General features: G+C 35.2%; 2 protein-coding genes and 20 non-coding genes across 36 annotated transcripts in view; all 22 read left to right on the top strand.

Annotated features, from left to right (window-relative positions):
- Positions 1–246: 246 nt before the first annotated feature.
- On the top strand, positions 247–17422 carry LOC104095663 (small ribosomal subunit protein uS11y-like). 5 transcript variants are annotated; one of them, XR_011409277.1, is made up of 6 exons: positions 247–1351; positions 1446–1565; positions 1664–1709; positions 2354–2439; positions 2508–2766; positions 2869–6653. XR_011409277.1 is itself a non-coding variant. In XM_070179770.1 (6 exons), the coding sequence occupies exons 2-6, from the start codon at positions 1349–1351 to the stop codon at positions 2622–2624; spliced, it is 372 nt and encodes a 123-aa protein (XP_070035871.1). In that variant the 5' UTR covers positions 247–957; positions 1144–1348; the 3' UTR covers positions 2625–6653. The 5 variants fall into 5 exon arrangements, 4 of the variants coding, with proteins under 4 accessions (XP_070035871.1, XP_070035870.1, XP_070035872.1 ...); XM_070179770.1 differs by having other exon boundaries at positions 247–957; positions 1144–1351; positions 2508–6653; XM_070179769.1 differs by having other exon boundaries at positions 2508–6653.
- Positions 268–362, top strand: LOC117276630 (small nucleolar RNA Z266). The gene has a single exon (XR_004506904.1). It is a non-coding gene; the product is annotated as a small nucleolar RNA Z266 (small nucleolar RNA).
- Positions 405–500, top strand: LOC117276632 (small nucleolar RNA Z266). The gene has a single exon (XR_004506905.1). It is a non-coding gene; the product is annotated as a small nucleolar RNA Z266 (small nucleolar RNA).
- Positions 6308–6400, top strand: LOC138896600 (small nucleolar RNA Z266). The gene has a single exon (XR_011409966.1). It is a non-coding gene; the product is annotated as a small nucleolar RNA Z266 (small nucleolar RNA).
- On the top strand, positions 6566–6659 carry LOC138896606 (small nucleolar RNA Z266). The gene has a single exon (XR_011409972.1). It is a non-coding gene; the product is annotated as a small nucleolar RNA Z266 (small nucleolar RNA).
- On the top strand, positions 6817–6912 carry LOC138896584 (small nucleolar RNA Z266). Its single transcript, XR_011409950.1, has one exon. It is a non-coding gene; the product is annotated as a small nucleolar RNA Z266 (small nucleolar RNA).
- LOC138896579 (small nucleolar RNA Z266) lies at positions 7035–7130 on the top strand. Its single transcript, XR_011409945.1, has one exon. It is a non-coding gene; the product is annotated as a small nucleolar RNA Z266 (small nucleolar RNA).
- Positions 7454–7549, top strand: LOC138896576 (small nucleolar RNA Z266). The gene has a single exon (XR_011409942.1). It is a non-coding gene; the product is annotated as a small nucleolar RNA Z266 (small nucleolar RNA).
- LOC138896599 (small nucleolar RNA Z266) lies at positions 10266–10358 on the top strand. Its single transcript, XR_011409965.1, has one exon. It is a non-coding gene; the product is annotated as a small nucleolar RNA Z266 (small nucleolar RNA).
- LOC138896609 (small nucleolar RNA Z266) lies at positions 10525–10618 on the top strand. Its single transcript, XR_011409975.1, has one exon. It is a non-coding gene; the product is annotated as a small nucleolar RNA Z266 (small nucleolar RNA).
- Positions 10776–10871, top strand: LOC117280586 (small nucleolar RNA Z266). Its single transcript, XR_004511112.2, has one exon. It is a non-coding gene; the product is annotated as a small nucleolar RNA Z266 (small nucleolar RNA).
- On the top strand, positions 10994–11089 carry LOC138896578 (small nucleolar RNA Z266). Its single transcript, XR_011409944.1, has one exon. It is a non-coding gene; the product is annotated as a small nucleolar RNA Z266 (small nucleolar RNA).
- LOC138896575 (small nucleolar RNA Z266) lies at positions 11413–11508 on the top strand. Its single transcript, XR_011409941.1, has one exon. It is a non-coding gene; the product is annotated as a small nucleolar RNA Z266 (small nucleolar RNA).
- On the top strand, positions 14223–14315 carry LOC138896598 (small nucleolar RNA Z266). The gene has a single exon (XR_011409964.1). It is a non-coding gene; the product is annotated as a small nucleolar RNA Z266 (small nucleolar RNA).
- LOC138896605 (small nucleolar RNA Z266) lies at positions 14481–14574 on the top strand. The gene has a single exon (XR_011409971.1). It is a non-coding gene; the product is annotated as a small nucleolar RNA Z266 (small nucleolar RNA).
- LOC117280585 (small nucleolar RNA Z266) lies at positions 14732–14827 on the top strand. The gene has a single exon (XR_004511111.1). It is a non-coding gene; the product is annotated as a small nucleolar RNA Z266 (small nucleolar RNA).
- LOC138896577 (small nucleolar RNA Z266) lies at positions 14950–15045 on the top strand. Its single transcript, XR_011409943.1, has one exon. It is a non-coding gene; the product is annotated as a small nucleolar RNA Z266 (small nucleolar RNA).
- LOC117280591 (small nucleolar RNA Z266) lies at positions 15369–15464 on the top strand. The gene has a single exon (XR_004511117.2). It is a non-coding gene; the product is annotated as a small nucleolar RNA Z266 (small nucleolar RNA).
- Positions 15803–15897, top strand: LOC117280595 (small nucleolar RNA Z266). The gene has a single exon (XR_004511121.2). It is a non-coding gene; the product is annotated as a small nucleolar RNA Z266 (small nucleolar RNA).
- On the top strand, positions 16409–16503 carry LOC138896582 (small nucleolar RNA Z266). The gene has a single exon (XR_011409948.1). It is a non-coding gene; the product is annotated as a small nucleolar RNA Z266 (small nucleolar RNA).
- LOC138896594 (small nucleolar RNA Z266) lies at positions 16546–16641 on the top strand. Its single transcript, XR_011409960.1, has one exon. It is a non-coding gene; the product is annotated as a small nucleolar RNA Z266 (small nucleolar RNA).
- The window catches only part of LOC104107505 (small ribosomal subunit protein uS11y-like), a 30157-nt gene continuing 29987 nt past the window's right edge, over positions 17353–17522 (top strand). For 9 of the 11 annotated variants that reach the window (XR_011409272.1, XR_011409274.1, XR_011409271.1 and 6 more), the window contains exon 1: positions 17353–17492. Coding sequence is in view for 4 of the 11 variants with exons in the window: in XM_070179768.1 (XP_070035869.1) it covers positions 17475–17492 (18 nt within the window). In the remaining 7 variants the exon portion in view is untranslated. The remainder of the gene's footprint in view (positions 17493–17522) is intronic. The other 2 variants (XR_011409275.1, XR_011409276.1) reach the window with 1 other exon arrangement.

Raw genomic sequence — 17522 nt, 5'->3', positions numbered from 1 at the left:
TTGTTTTAGTGTGACTTATAGGTGCTTCAGATTGCTCTAGTAGATGGGGAAATGTACATTTTATTGCAAGCTTTATTGGTAACTCTAGGGGTGTATTCCTCTATGAGCTTAACATCGAGGCATATTTATATTCTGACTTGCCTTTATGGATTACTCCACTATTTCAATTTGCTTGTTGTAGTCTGACTTATAGGTGCTTCGGATTGCTCTAGTAGATGGGGAAATTTATATTTTATTCCAAGCTTTATTGGTGACTCTACTCTTTTGTCATGGCAAGAATGAGGAAAACAATTAGATGTGCGAGGGGTGTATTCCTCTATGAGCTTAACATCGAGGCATATTTATATTCTGACTTGCCTTTTCAATTTGCTTGTTGTAGTCATAACGGTAAATCTACTCTCTCCTTATGGCAAAGATGATGAAAACAATTTAGATGTGCGAGGGGTGAATTCCTTTATGAGCTCAACATTGAGGCTTATTGATATTCTGACTTGCCGTTATGAACTATCTTCTCCGTTTTAATTTATATAGCATAATTTGATAGGGCATGAAGTGTTTCGTGTTATACGATAATGTTAGTACTTTCAAGTTTTCTACATAATCGTACCAATCTAGAAAATGTTCCTTCATGAATTAACTATCTTTGTTAATCTTAAATTTTATTTGTTTGACTCTATAAATCATTTATATTTCTTGCTTGTCATTGGCACGGATGATGAAACTACTATATGTGCAAGAGTCACAAATGACTCTGTGAGCTCTAATAGTTATGCTAATGTTTTCTGACTTGCCAATCTTGCTCTTTTCAACATATTGGCTTATTCATTTATTTGCTTACAAAGTGAAGCTGTATGGTCATGTTTTCGGACAACTCATCCTTTGACATCGAAATGCTTATGTAGGCAACCATGATATACCCAGTGTGATCCCACAAATGGAGTATGGGGAGGGTGGAGAGTACGTAGCACCTTACCTACCTTCTAATAATTAAAAGTTTAAATCAATAAAGATTTTACCTTAAATAAACTCTTTCCTTATTTGGACTATGCAACATAACTATAACACATTGTATGTTAATCTTAATATTCAATTAATTAAGGTTAAATCATTTGATTTGGCAAAAACTTCTTATGAGAGGGGCAGGAGTATACGTATCAGAACTAGAGGGGGCACTCACAGTCAAAAGGAAAAACAAGGGGCGGCACTCCAATATCAGAAAAGCTCATCCCCCAAACCCTAACTATATAAACAGAGGACAGCTATTTCATCAGTTTCCACCTCAAAGTAAGGTTATTCGCTAGCTGTTCAGTATCTCTTGAGCTTCTCACTACCAATCCTAGCCGAAGCCATGGTACTGTTTCTCTCCATTTTCGATTATTATTAGCTTGATTTATTATACAAAAATATAATCATCAATAATTTTTTGTTTTAATTTGGTTGTGTAGTCGAGGAGAAAGACTAGGGAGCCAAAGGAAGAGACAGTAACACTTGGACCAGCAACGAGGGAGGGTGAATTGGTGTTCGGTGTTGCTCACATTTTTGCCGCTTTCAACGATACTTTTATTGTGAGTTGTTTGTGACGGTTCTTATGAGATTATAGAAATTGAATTTATGATTTTAGTGTGCGCGCGCTGAATTTTAATTTACATGTTAAAAAATGCAGCACGTGACTGATTTGTCTGGAAGAGAAACTATGGTTCGCATTACTGGTATGCTTTAGTGTGACATTTGTTTCTAGTAGTTGCTGATGCTATTATTTACATTTTTTGTTGTTCGGTATATCATTTAAAGTTGTTGATTTCATTGTTTAATAGCTATATGGATGGACCTAGATGATTTTGTTCAGCATCTAGCATCCTCTTGTTTTTTCCCTATGTATTTAATTTTTTCACTGTAGGTGTGGGTTGGAGATTTTTATAGCAATAGAATGTCCAGAATCTCTAGTGCTAGGCAACCCTTAATTTGTCGAAAACAACAAATAATTGTTATTGGAACGAAATGGTTTTAGGTGAAGGGAACTGAAAATTTGAGGTTACTTATAGCCAGTTTTACTAAAAGACATTGCTTATTTCGAAGAAGCGTGTGCTTCACTCAATGACGCCATCGAAAAATGGTCTTTCTTCGATCTTAACATAGGGAATTTGGATCAGTATTGGCATTATTGCATTTTTGGATGCTATAAGAAGCTATGTCAAATGTACTTTGATTAGTATAGTATTAAAATCATGTTTGTCTGCCAACTTTTTCGTAAATTGTGTGCTTCACTTCAAGTGCACTTTACTTCTCGCTTCTCGCTTCAAGCTACATATACATTGTCGTTTGCATCTCAATTTATTGTACACCATGGTTGCAGGTGGAATGAAGGTGAAGGTTGATAGAGATGAATCTTCTCCGTATGCTGCCATGCTTGCAGCTCAGGATGTGTCACAGCGATGCAAGGTAGTGTTCTGTGTAGTTTTTGATTATTTATTATATCTTAAATTCTACTGAACCGTTAAACACATCAGATATCTAGGTGTGTAGTTCATATCTTCATCTGGGAAACTGCATTACGCACCAATTTTCATGAAAGAAGAAATGAGGACTTTTTGCCAGGATGGTATAGACTTATGTACCTAGATTGAATGTTGGCTTCTATTTAAACAAGGTCATGAATTGGAGTTGTATCTAATTTCACTGAGCCTGGAGATGTGCAAGGGGTGGTGTTTCGTCTGCTGCTGCATGACCTATAAAATGTGTCAAATTAAACAGATAGTTTTTCTAGCAGTAAGAATCTTGAGACCTTTTTGGAGCTTCTGATTGCCTCCATTCTAGACCTCCTCTGTTCTCTTTCAATCCATTATCAATTCGGTTTTCTTTCCATTTCAGTGCGTAAATTAAGGAGAGAGTAAGTGAAGAAGGATGTAAGAAGAGCAAACTAGCACCAAAGGGTGTTAATGAAGTAGGTGCAGTTGTTGGGCCCTGGATTTCAAATTCTTGTACAGGGTTGGTGATGTTTTTTCATCGGTCTAAGCTTGGGTCGATAGAGTTGGCTGATATTTGTGTTGGTAGAAGATAAAGACATACTCAATGGTATGGTTGAGGTGTTAGGTCATTTCATTCATTTGTATAAGAAAGTACATACTCGTTAGAATATTTGAGGTGCTTGTGAGCTAGTTCGTACACCAAATACAAAAATTCAGCAATTACATTTAGATGGAGTGAGCTAACAATAGAAGTTCTAATGGGAAGATTTATTCATTTTTCAAGCACAAGTGCTCTTCTCTCTCTTTCTCTCTATCTCTCCGAGCAGAAGTAACTATATCCAACATTTAATTGTGCATAATTTCCCAAAAAGATACAAATGATTAATTTAAAATTCAGCAACTTAAAAGAGTAGAATCTCGAACCAATAAAGTTCAAATCTTGGTGTAAGTCTCTAATGTATAGTACACCAGTGTGGATGGATGATGCTAGCTTATCACAAACTGAAACAATCTTTTGATTTTAGCGATACCTAAGGAGGTGACTTAGTGATCAATGAAAGCAAACCTTGGTAATCGGGGTTCAAATCCCAATACGGTAAAAGAATTTACTATTAGGTGATTAGTTTTTTGATTCCTATTTTAATGAGCATGTAGATAACGTCCGGAATAATTCAGGTGTGCGCAAGCTGATCTAGACATCATTGAAAAAAGGCAAAATACATAGTTTACCCATTGATCTTGCACCCAAATCCCTGTTACACACCTCTCCATCACATACAACCTTTTACACACCCGACCTTTATAGAGTATGTCTAAGACACACCACTTTGCCCACGTGGTCCGTGCGTATCATTACCATCAAATGAAGCGTGTGAACATGATAATTTTTGTATCAAATGTTAATTTTTTAGTTTATTTTTATTTTTATTTTAAATAGGGTCATCTTCTTCCATGTTTAAAAACCACCAAAACTACCATAGTTGCTCCCTAACACTTAGACCCACTTCTCTCTACCCGATCTACTCTTCTCAAATAGATCTACCAAGATTTTTCATATCTCTTCTTGTTGATCATTAGTCTTTAGTTTTGTAGATTTTTTTGTTAAGAAATTATAATTAGAGTTGAACAATTTAAACTCTTTGTAGCTCCACCAACCATTAAAGCTTGGCTCAAGTGTATGTACACAGAAAATTCTTTTCTTTTCTAGAAAGCTTAGCTTGAGCTTTTGTCATGGTTAAGTTAAAATTTTCGAAAGGGTGGATTTTTTGAAAGTATCCCCAGCCGCTAAAGCTTACCTCAAGCTTTTGCAGATAGGCATATTCTTTAAATTTGTTAGTGGGTAAATTTACAAATAATTAAATTGTAAAATTCTTAATCTCCTTCACTAAGAAATGCACATTCCTCTTTATTATTACTAGTCACTACCTCGCTGCTTCAGTGTTGGAAATCGAAAGAGCACGAACAAAAATTGAAAGCATGGTGATGGCAGTTAAGGTGGACATGATGAAGAAGACATGGATATAATTGTAATTTTATATGTTATCTTGATATTATTAGTCAGTGACACGTGTCACGACTTTATTGGCGCGTGACTATACACACGCTTTGAAAATCTGGTGAAGAAAAAAATGGTGTGTAAAAGGTTGCCCGTGGTGGAGAGCGGTGTATCCGGAATTTGGATGCAAGGTCGATGGGTAAACTATGTATTTTGCCTTAAAAAAAACTTTGGTTTCCTCAAGAAATGAAACTTCATTATTGTAATAATCTTTTCGGCCCAACTAACTTCATTCACGAGTAGTAAGGCCTAGGAATCATTATAGGGTTTTGGCCCATTAATGCTCTTCAAAAACCCTAAAACTGGCTATTCTATAAATAATCTATTTTTAACAATTTTTATAGCCGAATATCGCTAGGAAGTGAGCTTCTTATTTGTTGCTAAACCAAAGTGAGCTTCTTCTCTGTTGCCTTAATTTCATGCTGTTTAATTTGCTCTCTATCCTTTGTTTTTCTTAAATTGTTGCATTTTGGGTGCCTATTCTTTTTTAAAACCCATAGCAATTTGTATGCTACGGGGATGTTATATGTACCCATATAGATATTGCCATTCTCAACTTAGTCAGCTGTGTTTTCTTCTGTTGCAGTTGATTATCATGACTGGTAAATTTTAAACTTTATTTTATAACTATGAGACTTTGAAATAAATTATGTTTATTGTTGTTTTTAGTTTTTCTACCGTTCAATTGTATGTAGTTATATGTTTATATGCTGAGGAGGAGCTATGTATTATTTTATCTCCTGTTTGTTAAGTGCAAAAGAGGGTGTTATTAGTTCCCAATATTTATTTCCATCCTTCAACTTTGTCAGCTGTAATTTTTCCTGTAGGTTATTTTCATGAATGGTACAGTATTATTTTGCACCTTATAACAACAACAAACAACAAAAAACCCAATGTAATCCTAGATGTGGTGTTTGGGGAGGATAATGTGTACACAGTGTTACCCCTACCATGGGAAGGTAGAGAGACTGTTTCCGATAGACGGGAATCATAATCACATCACTTGTTGAAAAGAAAACAATGGGTTATTGTTTTGCACCTTATATTGCAAATTAAGTATTAGCATTGATATATTACCAATTGTTTTTTAAACTACAAACTGTTAAAGTTTCGTTCAAACATTTGGTGATACAAAGTTCTTTGTTGGAAAATTTGTATTTTTATAAGTATAATTTTTGAGAAATAGCACTTTATGAATAGACTATTTATTCTAGATTAATTTTGATATTTTGCGCAGCCCTTAAGATCGCCTTCCACTATATACATGGAAGCGTTTTGAGTCATAGCTGCGCTACACTAACTTTGTATACACATAGCCCCTTTTAATGTACTTGTACATATAAAGGGAGGGCGTGGTATATGCTGGAGATTATCTTTAGGGTTTTCCTTTAGGAAGTCTCCTTTTACCTTTCCTAATAATTTTTGGGTCATTTCCCCTTTTTTGGTTCTATCTTTCCTATTTAGGATAATTGAACCAAAGATACTTTGAATGACTCTAGTTAAGGTGGGGTGTACATTACTTTGCAAGTTTTATTAGTAAATCTACTCTTTGTGATGGCAAGAATGATGAAAAAATTAGATGTGCGAGAGGTGAATTCCTCTTTGAGCTTAACATCGTGTCTTATTCATATTCTGACTTCCTTGAGTTTTTGTTTTTCTTTACATTCTGTTTCATTTTGCTTGGTTTTTGTTGTGTTGTAGCGTGCAATACACCTTCAGTGCAGTTTTTGAAGGATTCAAACAACATATCATTTTATTGCATGTTTTTATCACTTTATTCTTTAGTTATGGCAAGAATGATGAAAAATATTAGATGTGCGAGGGTGAAATTCTTTATGAACTTAACATCGAGGCTTATTGATATTTTGACTTGCCTGTATGTATTACTGTTTTGTTTCAATTTACATGACATACTCTGATTTATAGGGTGTATCATTGCCATACTGTGGGATTGTAGAACCAAAGATACTTCGGTTTGCTCTAGTAGATTTGGGAGAGGGGATGTACACTATATTGCAAGTTTAAGCAGTAATTGTAGTCTCTGTTGTGGCAAGAATGATGAAAAAATTAGATGTGCGAGGGGTGAATTCCTCTGTGAGCTTAACATCGAAGCTTATTGATATTCTGACTTCCCTTTTTTGGATTACTCCCCAGTTTCAATTTACATAACATAGTCTTACTTATAGGGTGTATCTTTGCCGTATTGTGGGATTATATAACTAAAGATACTTCAGTTTGGTCCAGTAGATGTTGGGGGTGGTGGTGGTACATTTTATTGTCAAGTCTACTCTTTTGTCATGGCAAGAATGAGGAAAAAAAATTAGATGTGCGAGGGGTCTATTCCTCTATGAGCTTAACATCGAGGCATATTTATTTTCTGACTTGCCTTTATGGGTTATTCCACTGTTTCAATTTGCATGCTTTAGTCTGTCTGACTTATAGGTGCTTCGGGTTGCTCTAGATGGGGAAATGTACATTTTATTGCAAGCTTTATTGGTAAATCTACTCTTTTGTCATGGCAAGGATGATGAAAACAAATTAGATGTGCGAGAGGTGTAATCCTCTATGAGCTTAACATCGAGGCATATTTATATTCTGACTTGCCTTTATGGATTACTCCACTGTTTCAATTTGCTTGTTGTAGTCTGACTTATAGGTGCTTCGGATTGCTCTAGTAGATGCGGAAATGTACATTTTATTGCAAGCTTTATTGGTAAGGCTTCTCTTTTGTCATGACAAGAATGAGGAAAAAAAATTAGATTTGCGAGGGGTGTATTCCTCTATGAGCTTAACAATTTTGACTTGCCTTTATGGATTACTTCACTGTTTCAATTTGCTTCTTGTAGTCTGACTTATAGGTGCCTCAGATTGCTTTAGTAGATGGGGAAATGCGCATTTTATTGCAAGCTTTATTGGTAACTCTACTCTTTTGTCATGGCAAGAATGAGGAAAAATAATTAGATGTGCGAAGGGTGTATTCCTCTATGAGCTTAACATCGAGGCATATTTATATTCTGACTTGCCTTTATGGATTATTCCACCGTTTTAATTTGCTCGTTGTAGTCTGACTTATAGGTGCTTCGGATTGATCTATTAGATGCGGAAATGTACATTTTATTGCAAGCTTTATTGGTAAGGCTACTCTTTTGTCATGACAAGAATGCGGAAAAAAAATTAGATTTGCGAGGGGTGTATTCCTCTATGAGCTTAACATCGAGGCATATGTATATTTTGACTTGCCTTTATGGATTACTGCACTATTTCAATTTGCTTCTTGTAGTCTGACTTATAGGTGCCTCAGATTGCTCTAGTAGATGGGGAAATGCGCTTTTTAAATAGGGTATCTTCTTCCATGTTTAAAAACCACCAAAACTACCATAGTTGCTCCGTAACACTTAGGCCCACTTCTCTCTACCCGATCTACTCTTCTCAAATAGATCTACCAAGATTTTTCATATCTCTTCTTGTTGATGATTAGTCTTTAGTTTTGTAGATTTTTTTGTTAAGAAATTATAATTAGAGTTGAACAATTTAAACTCTTTGTAGCTCCACCAACCATTAAAGCTTGGCTCAAGCGTATGTACACAGAAAATTCTTTTCTTTTCTAGAAAGCTTAGCTTGAGCTTTTGTCATGGTTAAGTTAAAATTTTCGAAAGGGTGGATTTTTTGAAAGTATCCCCAGCCGCTAAAGCTTACCTCAAGCTTTTGCAGATAGGTATATTCTTTAAATTTGTTAATGGGTAAATTTACAAATAATTAAATTGTAAAATTCTTAATCTCCTTCACTAAGAAATGCACATTCCTCTTTATTATTACTAGTCACTACCTCGCTGCTTCAGTGTTGGAAATCGAAAGAGCACGAACAAAAATTGAAAGCATGGTGATGGCAGTTAAGGTGGACATGATGAAGAAGACATGAATATAATTGTAATTTTATATGTTATCTTGATATTATTAGTCAGTGACACGTGTCACGACTTTATTGGCGCGTGACTATACACACGCTTTGAAAATCTGGTGAAGAAAAAAATGGTGTGTAAAAGGTTGCCCGTGGTGGAGAGCGGTGTAACCGGAATTTGGATGCAAGGTCGATGGGTAAACTATGTATTTTGCCTTAAAAAAAACTTTGGTTTCCTCAAGAAATGAAACTTCATTATTGTAATAATCTTTTCGGCCCAACTAACTTCATTCACGAGTAGTAAGGCCTAGGAATCATTATAGGGTTTTGGCCCATTAATGCTCTTCAAAAACCCTAAAACTGGCTATTCTATAAATAATCTATTTTTAACAATTTTTATAGCCGAATATCGCTAGGAAGTGAGCTTCTTATTTGTTGCTAAACCAAAGTGAGCTTCTTCTCTGTTGCCTTAATTTCATGCTGTTTAATTTGCTCTCTATCCTTTGTTTTTCTTAAATTGTTGCATTTTGGGTGCCTATTCTTTTTTAAAACCCATAGCAATTTGTATGCTACGGGGGATGTTATATGTACCCATATAGATATTGCCATTCTCAACTTAGTCAGCTGTGTTTTCTTCTGTTGCAGTTGATTATCATGACTGGTAAATTTTAAACTTTATTTTATAACTATGAGACTTTGAAATAAATTATGTTTATTGTTGTTTTTAGTTTTTCTACCGTTCAATTGTATGTAGTTATATGTTTATATGCTGAGGAGGAGCTATGTATTATTTTATCTCCTGCTTGTTAAGTGCAAAAGAGGGTGTTATTAGTTCCCAATATTTATTTCCATCCTTCAACTTTGTCAGCTGTAAGTTTTCCTGTAGGTTATTTTCATGAATGGTACAGTATTATTTTGCACCTTATAACAACAACAAACAACAAAAAACCCAATGTAATCCTAGATGTGGTGTTTGGGGAGGATAATGTGTACACAGTGTTACCCCTACCATGGGAAGGTAGAGAGACTATTTCCGATAGACGGGAATCATAATCACATCACTTGTTGAAAAGAAAACAATGGGTTATTGTTTTGCACCTTATATTGCAAATTAAGTATTAGCATTGATATATTACCAATTGTTTTTTAAACTACAAACTGTTAAAGTTTCGTTCAAACATTTGGTGATACAAAGTTCTTTGTTGGAAAATTTGTATTTTTATAAGTATAATTTTTGAGAAATAGCACTTTATGAATAGACTATTTATTCTAGATTAATTTTGATATTTTGCGCAGCCCTTAAGATCGCCTTCCACTATATACATGGAAGCGTTTTGAGTCATAGCTGCGCTACACTAACTTTGTATACACATAGCCCCTTTTAATGTACTTGTACATATAAAGGGAGGGCGTGGTATATGCTGGAGATTATCTTTAGGGTTTTCCTTTAGGAAGTCTCCTTTTACCTTTCCTAATAATTTTTGGGTCATTTCCCCCTTTTTTGGTTCTATCTTTCCTATTTAGGATAATTGAACCAAAGATACTTTGAATGACTCTAGTTAATGTGGGGTGTACATTACTTTGCAAGTTTTATTAGTAAATCTACTCTTTGTGATGGCAAGAATGATGAAAAAATTAGATGTGCGAGAGGTGAATTCCTCTTTGAGCTTAACATCGTGTCTTATTCATATTCTGACTTCCTTGAGTTTTTGTTTTTCTTTACATTCTGTTTCATTTTGCTTGGTTTTTGTTGTGTTGTAGCGTGCAATACACCTTCAGTGCAGTTTTTGAAGGATTCAAACAACATATCATTTTATTGCATGTTTTTATCACTTTATTCTTTAGTTATGGCAAGAATGATGAAAAATATTAGATGTGCGAGGGTGAAATTCTTTATGAACTTAACATCGAGGCTTATTGATATTTTGACTTGCCTGTATGTATTACTGTTTTGTTTCAATTTACATGACATACTCTGATTTATAGGGGTGTATCATTGCCATACTGTGGGATTGTAGAACCAAAGATACTTCGGTTTGCTCTAGTAGATTTGGGAGAGGGGATGTACACTATATTGCAAGTTTAAGCAGTAATTGTAGTCTCTGTTGTGGCAAGAATGATGAAAAAATTAGTTGTGCGAGGGGTGAATTCCTCTGTGAGCTTAACATCGAAGCTTATTGATATTCTGACTTCCCTTTTTTGGATTACTCCCCAGTTTCAATTTACATAACATAGTCCTACTTATAGGGTGTATCTTTGCCGTATTGTGGGATTATATAACTAAAGATACTTCAGTTTGGTCCAGTAGATGTTGGGGGTGGTGGTGGTACATTTTATTGGTAAGTCTACTCTTTTGTCATGGCAAGAATGAGGAAAAAAAATTAGATGTGCGAGGGGTCTATTCCTCTATGAGCTTAACATCGAGGCATATTTATATTCTGACTTGCCTTTATGGGTTATTCCACTGTTTCAATTTGCATGCTTTAGTCTGTCTGACTTATAGGTGCTTCGGGTTGCTCTAGATGGGGAAATGTACATTTTATTGCAAGCTTTATTGGTAAATCTACTCTTTTGTCATGGCAAGGATGATGAAAACAAATTAGATGTGCGAGAGGTGTAATCCTCTATGAGCTTAACATCGAGGCATATTTATATTCTGACTTGCCTTTATGGATTACTCCACTGTTTCAATTTGCTTGTTGTAGTCTGACTTATAGGTGCTTCGGATTGCTCTAGTAGATGCGGAAATGTACATTTTATTGCAAGCTTTATTGGTAAGGCTTCTCTTTTGTCATGACAAGAATGAGGAAAAAAAATTAGATTTGCGAGGGGTGTATTCCTCTATGGGCTTAACAATTTTGACTTGCCTTTATGGATTACTTCACTGTTTCAATTTGCTTCTTGTAGTCTGACTTATAGGTGCCTCAGATTGCTTTAGTAGATGGGGAAATGCGCATTTTATTGCAAGCTTTATTGGTAACTCTACTCTTTTGTCATGGCAAGAATGAGGAAAAATAATTAGATGTGCGAAGGGTGTATTCCTCTATGAGCTTAACATCGAGGCATATTTATATTCTGACTTGCCTTTATGGATTATTCCACCGTTTTAATTTGCTCGTTGTAGTCTGACTTATAGGTGCTTCGGATTGATCTATTAGATGCGGAAATGTACATTTTATTGCAAGCTTTATTGGTAAGGCTACTCTTTTGTCATGACAAGAATGCGGAAAAAAATTAGATTTGCGAGGGGTGTATTCCTCTATGAGCTTAACATCGAGGCATATGTATATTTTGACTTGCCTTTATGGATTACTGCACTGTTTCAATTTGCTTCTTGTAGTCTGACTTATAGGTGCCTCAGATTGCTCTAGTAGATGGGGAAATGCGCTTTTTAAATAGGGTATCTTCTTCCATGTTTAAAAACCACCAAAACTACCATAGTTGCTCCGTAACACTTAGGCCCACTTCTCTCTACCCGATCTACTCTTCTCAAATAGATCTACCAAGATTTTTCATATCTCTTCTTGTTGATCATTAGTCTTTAGTTTTGTAGATTTTTTTGTTAAGAAATTATAATTAGAGTTGAACAATTTAAACTCTTTGTAGCTCCACCAACCATTAAAGCTTGGCTCAAGCGTATGTACAAAAGAAAATTCTTTTCTTTTCTAGAAAGCTTAGCTTGAGCTTTTGTCATGGTTAAGTTAAAATTTTCGAAAGGGTGGATTTTTTGAAAGTATCCCCAGCCGCTAAAGCTTACCTCAAGCTTTTGCAGATAAGCATATTCTTTAAATTTGTTAATGGGTAAATTTACAAATAATTAAATTGTAAAATTCTTAATCTCCTTCACTAAGAAATGCACATTCCTCTTTATTATTACTAGTCACTACCTCGCTGCTTCAGTGTTGGAAATCGAAAGAGCACGAACAAAAATTGAAAGCATGGTGATGGCAGTTAAGGTGGACATGATGAAGAAGACATGGATATAATTGTAATTTTATATGTTATCTTGATATTATTAGTCAGTGACACGTGTCACGACTTTATTGGCGCGTGACTATACACACGCTTTGAAAATCTGGTGAAGAAAAAAATGGTGTGTAAAAGGTTGCCCGTGGTGGAGAGCGGTGTAACCGGAATTTGGATGCAAGGTCGATGGGTAAACTATGTATTTTGCCTTAAAAAAACTTTGGTTTCCTCAAGAAATGAAACTTCATTATTGTAATAATCTTTTCGGCCCAACTAACTTCATTCACGAGTAGTAAGGCCTAGGAATCATTATAGGGTTTTGGCCCATTAATGCTCTTCAAAAACCCTAAAACTGGCTATTCTATAAATAATCTATTTTTAACAATTTTTATAGCCGAATATCGCTAGGAAGTGAGCTTCTTATTTGTTGCTAAACCAAAGTGAGCTTCTTCTCTGTTGCCTTAATTTCATGCTGTTTAATTTGCTCTCTATCCTTTGTTTTTCTTAAATTGTTGCATTTTGGGTGCCTATTCTTTTTTAAAACCCATAGCAATTTGTATGCTACGGGGGATGTTATATGTACCCATATAGATATTGCCATTCTCAACTTAGTCAGCTGTGTTTTCTTCTGTTGCAGTTGATTATCATGACTGGTAAATTTTAAACTTTATTTTATAACTATGAGACTTTGAAATAAATTATGTTTATTGTTGTTTTTAGTTTTTCTACCATTCAATTGTATGTAGTTATATGTTTATATGCTGAGGAGGAGCTATGTATTATTTTATCTCCTGCTTGTTAAGTGCAAAAGAGGGTGTTATTAGTTCCCAATATTTATTTCCATCCTTCAACTTTGTCAGCTGTAATTTTTCCTGTAGGTTATTTTCATGAATGGTACAGTATTATTTTGCACCTTATAACAACAACAAACAACAAAAAACCCAATATAATCCTAGATGTGGTGTTTGGGGAGGATAATGTGTACACAGTGTTACCCCTACCATGGGAAGGTAGAGAGACTGTTTCCGATAGACGGGAATCATAATCACATCACTTGTTGAAAAGAAAACAATGGGTTATTGTTTTGCACCTTATATTGCAAATTAAGTATTAGCATTGATATATTACCAATTGTTTTTTAAACTACAAACTGTTAAAGTTTCGTTCAAACATTTGGTGATACAAAGTTCTTTGTTGGAAAATTTGTATTTTTATAAGTATAATTTTTGAGAAATAGCACTTTATGAATAGACTATTTATTCTAGATTAATTTTGATATTTTGCGCAGCCCTTAAGATCGCCTTCCACTATATACATGGAAGCGTTTTGAGTCATAGCTGCGCTACACTAACTTTGTATACACATAGCCCCTTTTAATGTACTTGTACATATAAAGGGAGGGCGTGGTATATGCTGGAGATTATCTTTAGGGTTTTCCTTTAGGAAGTCTCCTTTTACCTTTCCTAATAATTTTTGGGTCATTTCCCCTTTTTTGGTTCTATCTTTCCTATTTAGGATAATTGAACCAAAGATACTTTGAATGACTCTAGTTAAGGTGGGGTGTACATTACTTTGCAAGTTTTATTAGTAAATCTACTCTTTGTGATGGCAAGAATGATGAAAAAATTAGATGTGCGAGAGGTGAATTCCTCTTTGAGCTTAACATCGTGTCTTATTCATATTCTGACTTCCTTGAGTTTTTGTTTTTCTTTACATTCTGTTTCATTTTGCTTGGTTTTTGTTGTGTTGTAGCGTGCAATACACCTTCAGTGCAGTTTTTGAAGGATTCAAACAACATATCATTTTATTGCATGTTTTTATCACTTTATTCTTTAGTTATGGCAAGAATGATGAAAAATATTAGATGTGCGAGGGTGAAATTCTTTATGAACTTAACATCGAGGCTTATTGATATTTTGACTTGCCTGTATGTATTACTGTTTTGTTTCAATTTACATGACATACTCTGATTTATAGGGTGTATCATTGCCATACTGTGGGATTGTAGAACCAAAGATACTTCGGTTTGCTCTAGTAGATTTGGGAGAGGGGATGTACACTATATTGCAAGTTTAAGCAGTAATTGTAGTCTCTGTTGTGGCAAGAATGATGAAAAAATTAGATGTGCGAGGGGTGAATTCCTCTGTGAGCTTAACATCGAAGCTTATTGATATTCTGACTTCCCTTTTTTGGATTACTCCCCAGTTTCAATTTACATAACATAGTCCTACTTATAGGGTGTATCTTTGCCGTATTGTGGGATTATATAACTAAAGATACTTCAGTTTGGTCCAGTAGATGTTGGGGGTGGTGGTGGTACATTTTATTGGTAAGTCTACTCTTTTGTCATGGCAAGAATGAGGAAAAAAAATTAGATGTGCGAGGGGTCTATTCCTCTATGAGCTTAACATCGAGGCATATTTATATTCTGACTTGCCTTTATGGGTTATTCCACTGTTTCAATTTGCATGCTTTAGTCTGTCTGACTTATAGGTGCTTCGGGTTGCTCTAGATGGGGAAATGTACATTTTATTGCAAGCTTTATTGGTAAATCTACTCTTTTGTCATGGCAAGGATGATGAAAACAAATTAGATGTGCGAGAGGTGTAATCCTCTATGAGCTTAACATCGAGGCATATTTATATTCTGACTTGCCTTTATGGATTACTCCACTGTTTCAATTTGCTTGTTGTAGTCTGACTTATAGGTGCTTCGGATTGCTCTAGTAGATGCGGAAATGTACATTTTATTGCAAGCTTTATTGGTAAGGCTTCTCTTTTGTCATGACAAGAATGAGGAAAAAAAATTAGATTTGCGAGGGGTGTATTCCTCTATGAGCTTAACAATTTTGACTTGCCTTTATGGATTACTTCACTGTTTCAATTTGCTTCTTGTAGTCTGACTTATAGGTGCCTCAGATTGCTTTAGTAGATGGGGAAATGCGCATTTTATTGCAAGCTTTATTGGTAACTCTACTCTTTTGTCATGGCAAGAATGAGGAAAAATAATTAGATGTGCGAAGGGTGTATTCCTCTATGAGCTTAACATCGAGGCATATTTATATTCTGACTTGCCTTTATGGATTATTCCACCGTTTTAATTTGCTCGTTGTAGTCAGACTTATAGGTGCTTCGGATTGCTCTATTAGATTCGGAAATGTACATTTTATTGCAAGCTTTATTGGTAAGGCTACTCTTTTGTCATGACAAGAATGAGGAAAAAAAATTAGATTTGCGAGGGGTGTATTCCTCTATTAGCTTAACATCGAGGCATATTTATATTTTGACTTGCCTTTATGGATTACTCCACTGTTTCAATTTGCTTCTTGTAGTCTGACTTATAGGTGCCTCAGATTGCTCTAGTAGATTGGGAAATGCGCATTTTATTGCAAGCTTTATTGGTAACTCTACTCTTTTGTCATGGCAAGAATGAGGAAAAAAATTAGATGTGCGAGGGGTGTATTCCTCTATGAGCTTAACATCGAGGCATATTTATATTCTGACTTGCCTTTATGGATTACTCCACTGCTTCAATTTGCTCGTTGTAGTCTGACTTATAGGTGCTTCGGATTGCTCTAGTAGATGCGGAAATGTACATTTTATTGCAAGCTTTATTGGTAAGTCTATTCTTTTGTCATGGCCAGAATGTGGAAAAAAAAATTAGATTTGCGAGGGGTGTATTCCTCTGCGAGCTTAACTTCGAGGCATATTTATATTCTGACTTGCTTTTATGGATTACTCCACTGTTTCAATTTGCTTGTTTTAGTGTGACTTATAGGTGTTTCAGATTGCTCTAGTAGATGGGGAAATGTACATTTTATTGCAAGCTTTATTGGTAACTCTAGGGGTGTATTCCTCTATGAGCTTAACATCGAGGCATATTTATATTCCGACTTGCCTTTATGGATTACTCCACTGTTTCAATTTGCTTGTTGTAGTCTGACTTATAGGTGCTTCGGATTGCTCTAGTAGATGGGGAAATTTACATTTTATTCCAAGCTTTATTGGTGACTCTACTCTTTTGTCATGGCAAGAATGAGGAAAACAATTAGATGTGCGAGGGGTGTATTCCTCTATGAGCTTAACATCGAGGCATATTTATATTCTGACTTGCCTTTTCAATTTGCTTGTTGTAGTCATAACGGTAAATCTACTCTCTCCTTATGGCAAAGATGATGAAAACAATTTAGATGTGCGAGGGGTGAATTCCTTTATGAGCTCAACATTGAGGCTTATTGATATTCTGACTTGCCGTTATGAACTATCTTCTCCGTTTTAATTTATATAGCATAATTTGATAGGGCATGAAGTGTTTCGTATTATACGATAATGTTAGTACTTTCAAGTTTTCTACATAATCGTACCAATCTAGAAAATGTTCCTTCATGAATTAACTATCTTTGTTAATCTTAAATTTTATTTGTTTGACTCTATAAATCATTTATATTTCTTGCTTGTCATTGGCACGGATGATGAAACTACTATATGTGCAAGAGTCACAAATGACTCTGTGAGCTCTAATAGTTATGCTAATGTTTTCTGACTTGCCAATCTTGCCCTTTTCAACATATTGGCTTATTCATTTATTTGCGTACAAAGTGAAGCTGTATGGTCATGTTTTCGGACAACTCATCCTTTGACATCAAAATGCTTATGTAGGCAACCATGATATACCTAGTGTGATCCCACAAATGGAGTATGGGTAGGGTGTAGTGTACGTAGCACCTTACCTACCTTCTAATAATTAAAAGTTTAAATCAATAAAGATTTTACCTTAAATAAACTCTTTCCTTGTTTGGACTATGCAACATAACTATAACACATTGTATGTTAATCTTAATATTCAATTAATTAAGGTTAAATCATTTGATTTGGCAAAAACTTCTTATGAGAGGGGCAGGAGTATACGTATCAGAACTAGAGGGGGCACTCACAGTCAAAAGGAAAAACAAGGGGCGGCACTCCAATATCAGAAAAGCTCATCCCCCAAACCCTAACTGTATAAACAGAGGACAGCTATTTCATCAGTTTCCACCTCAAAGTAAGGTTATTCGCTAGCTGTTCAGTATCTCTTGAGCTTCTCACTACCAATGCCAGCCGAAGCCATGGTACTGTTTCTCTCCATTTTCGATTATTAT

Source organism: Nicotiana tomentosiformis, chromosome 7 (genome assembly GCF_000390325.3).
Source record: "Nicotiana tomentosiformis chromosome 7, ASM39032v3, whole genome shotgun sequence".
Classification (NCBI taxonomy): Eukaryota; Viridiplantae; Streptophyta; class Magnoliopsida; order Solanales; family Solanaceae; genus Nicotiana; species Nicotiana tomentosiformis.
This window is presented reverse-complemented; position numbering and strand designations above follow the sequence as displayed.

Bases quoted from the DNA above. Each gene is read 5' to 3' on its own strand.
- LOC104095663 (XM_070179770.1), top strand. The intron at 1,566-1,663 runs GTGAGTTGTTTG...TAAAAAATGCAG, and splicing joins CTTTCAACGATACTTTTATT to CACGTGACTGATTTGTCTGG. The intron at 2,440-2,507 runs GTAGTGTTCTGT...TAAACACATCAG, and splicing joins ATGTGTCACAGCGATGCAAG to ATATCTAGGTGTGTAGTTCA.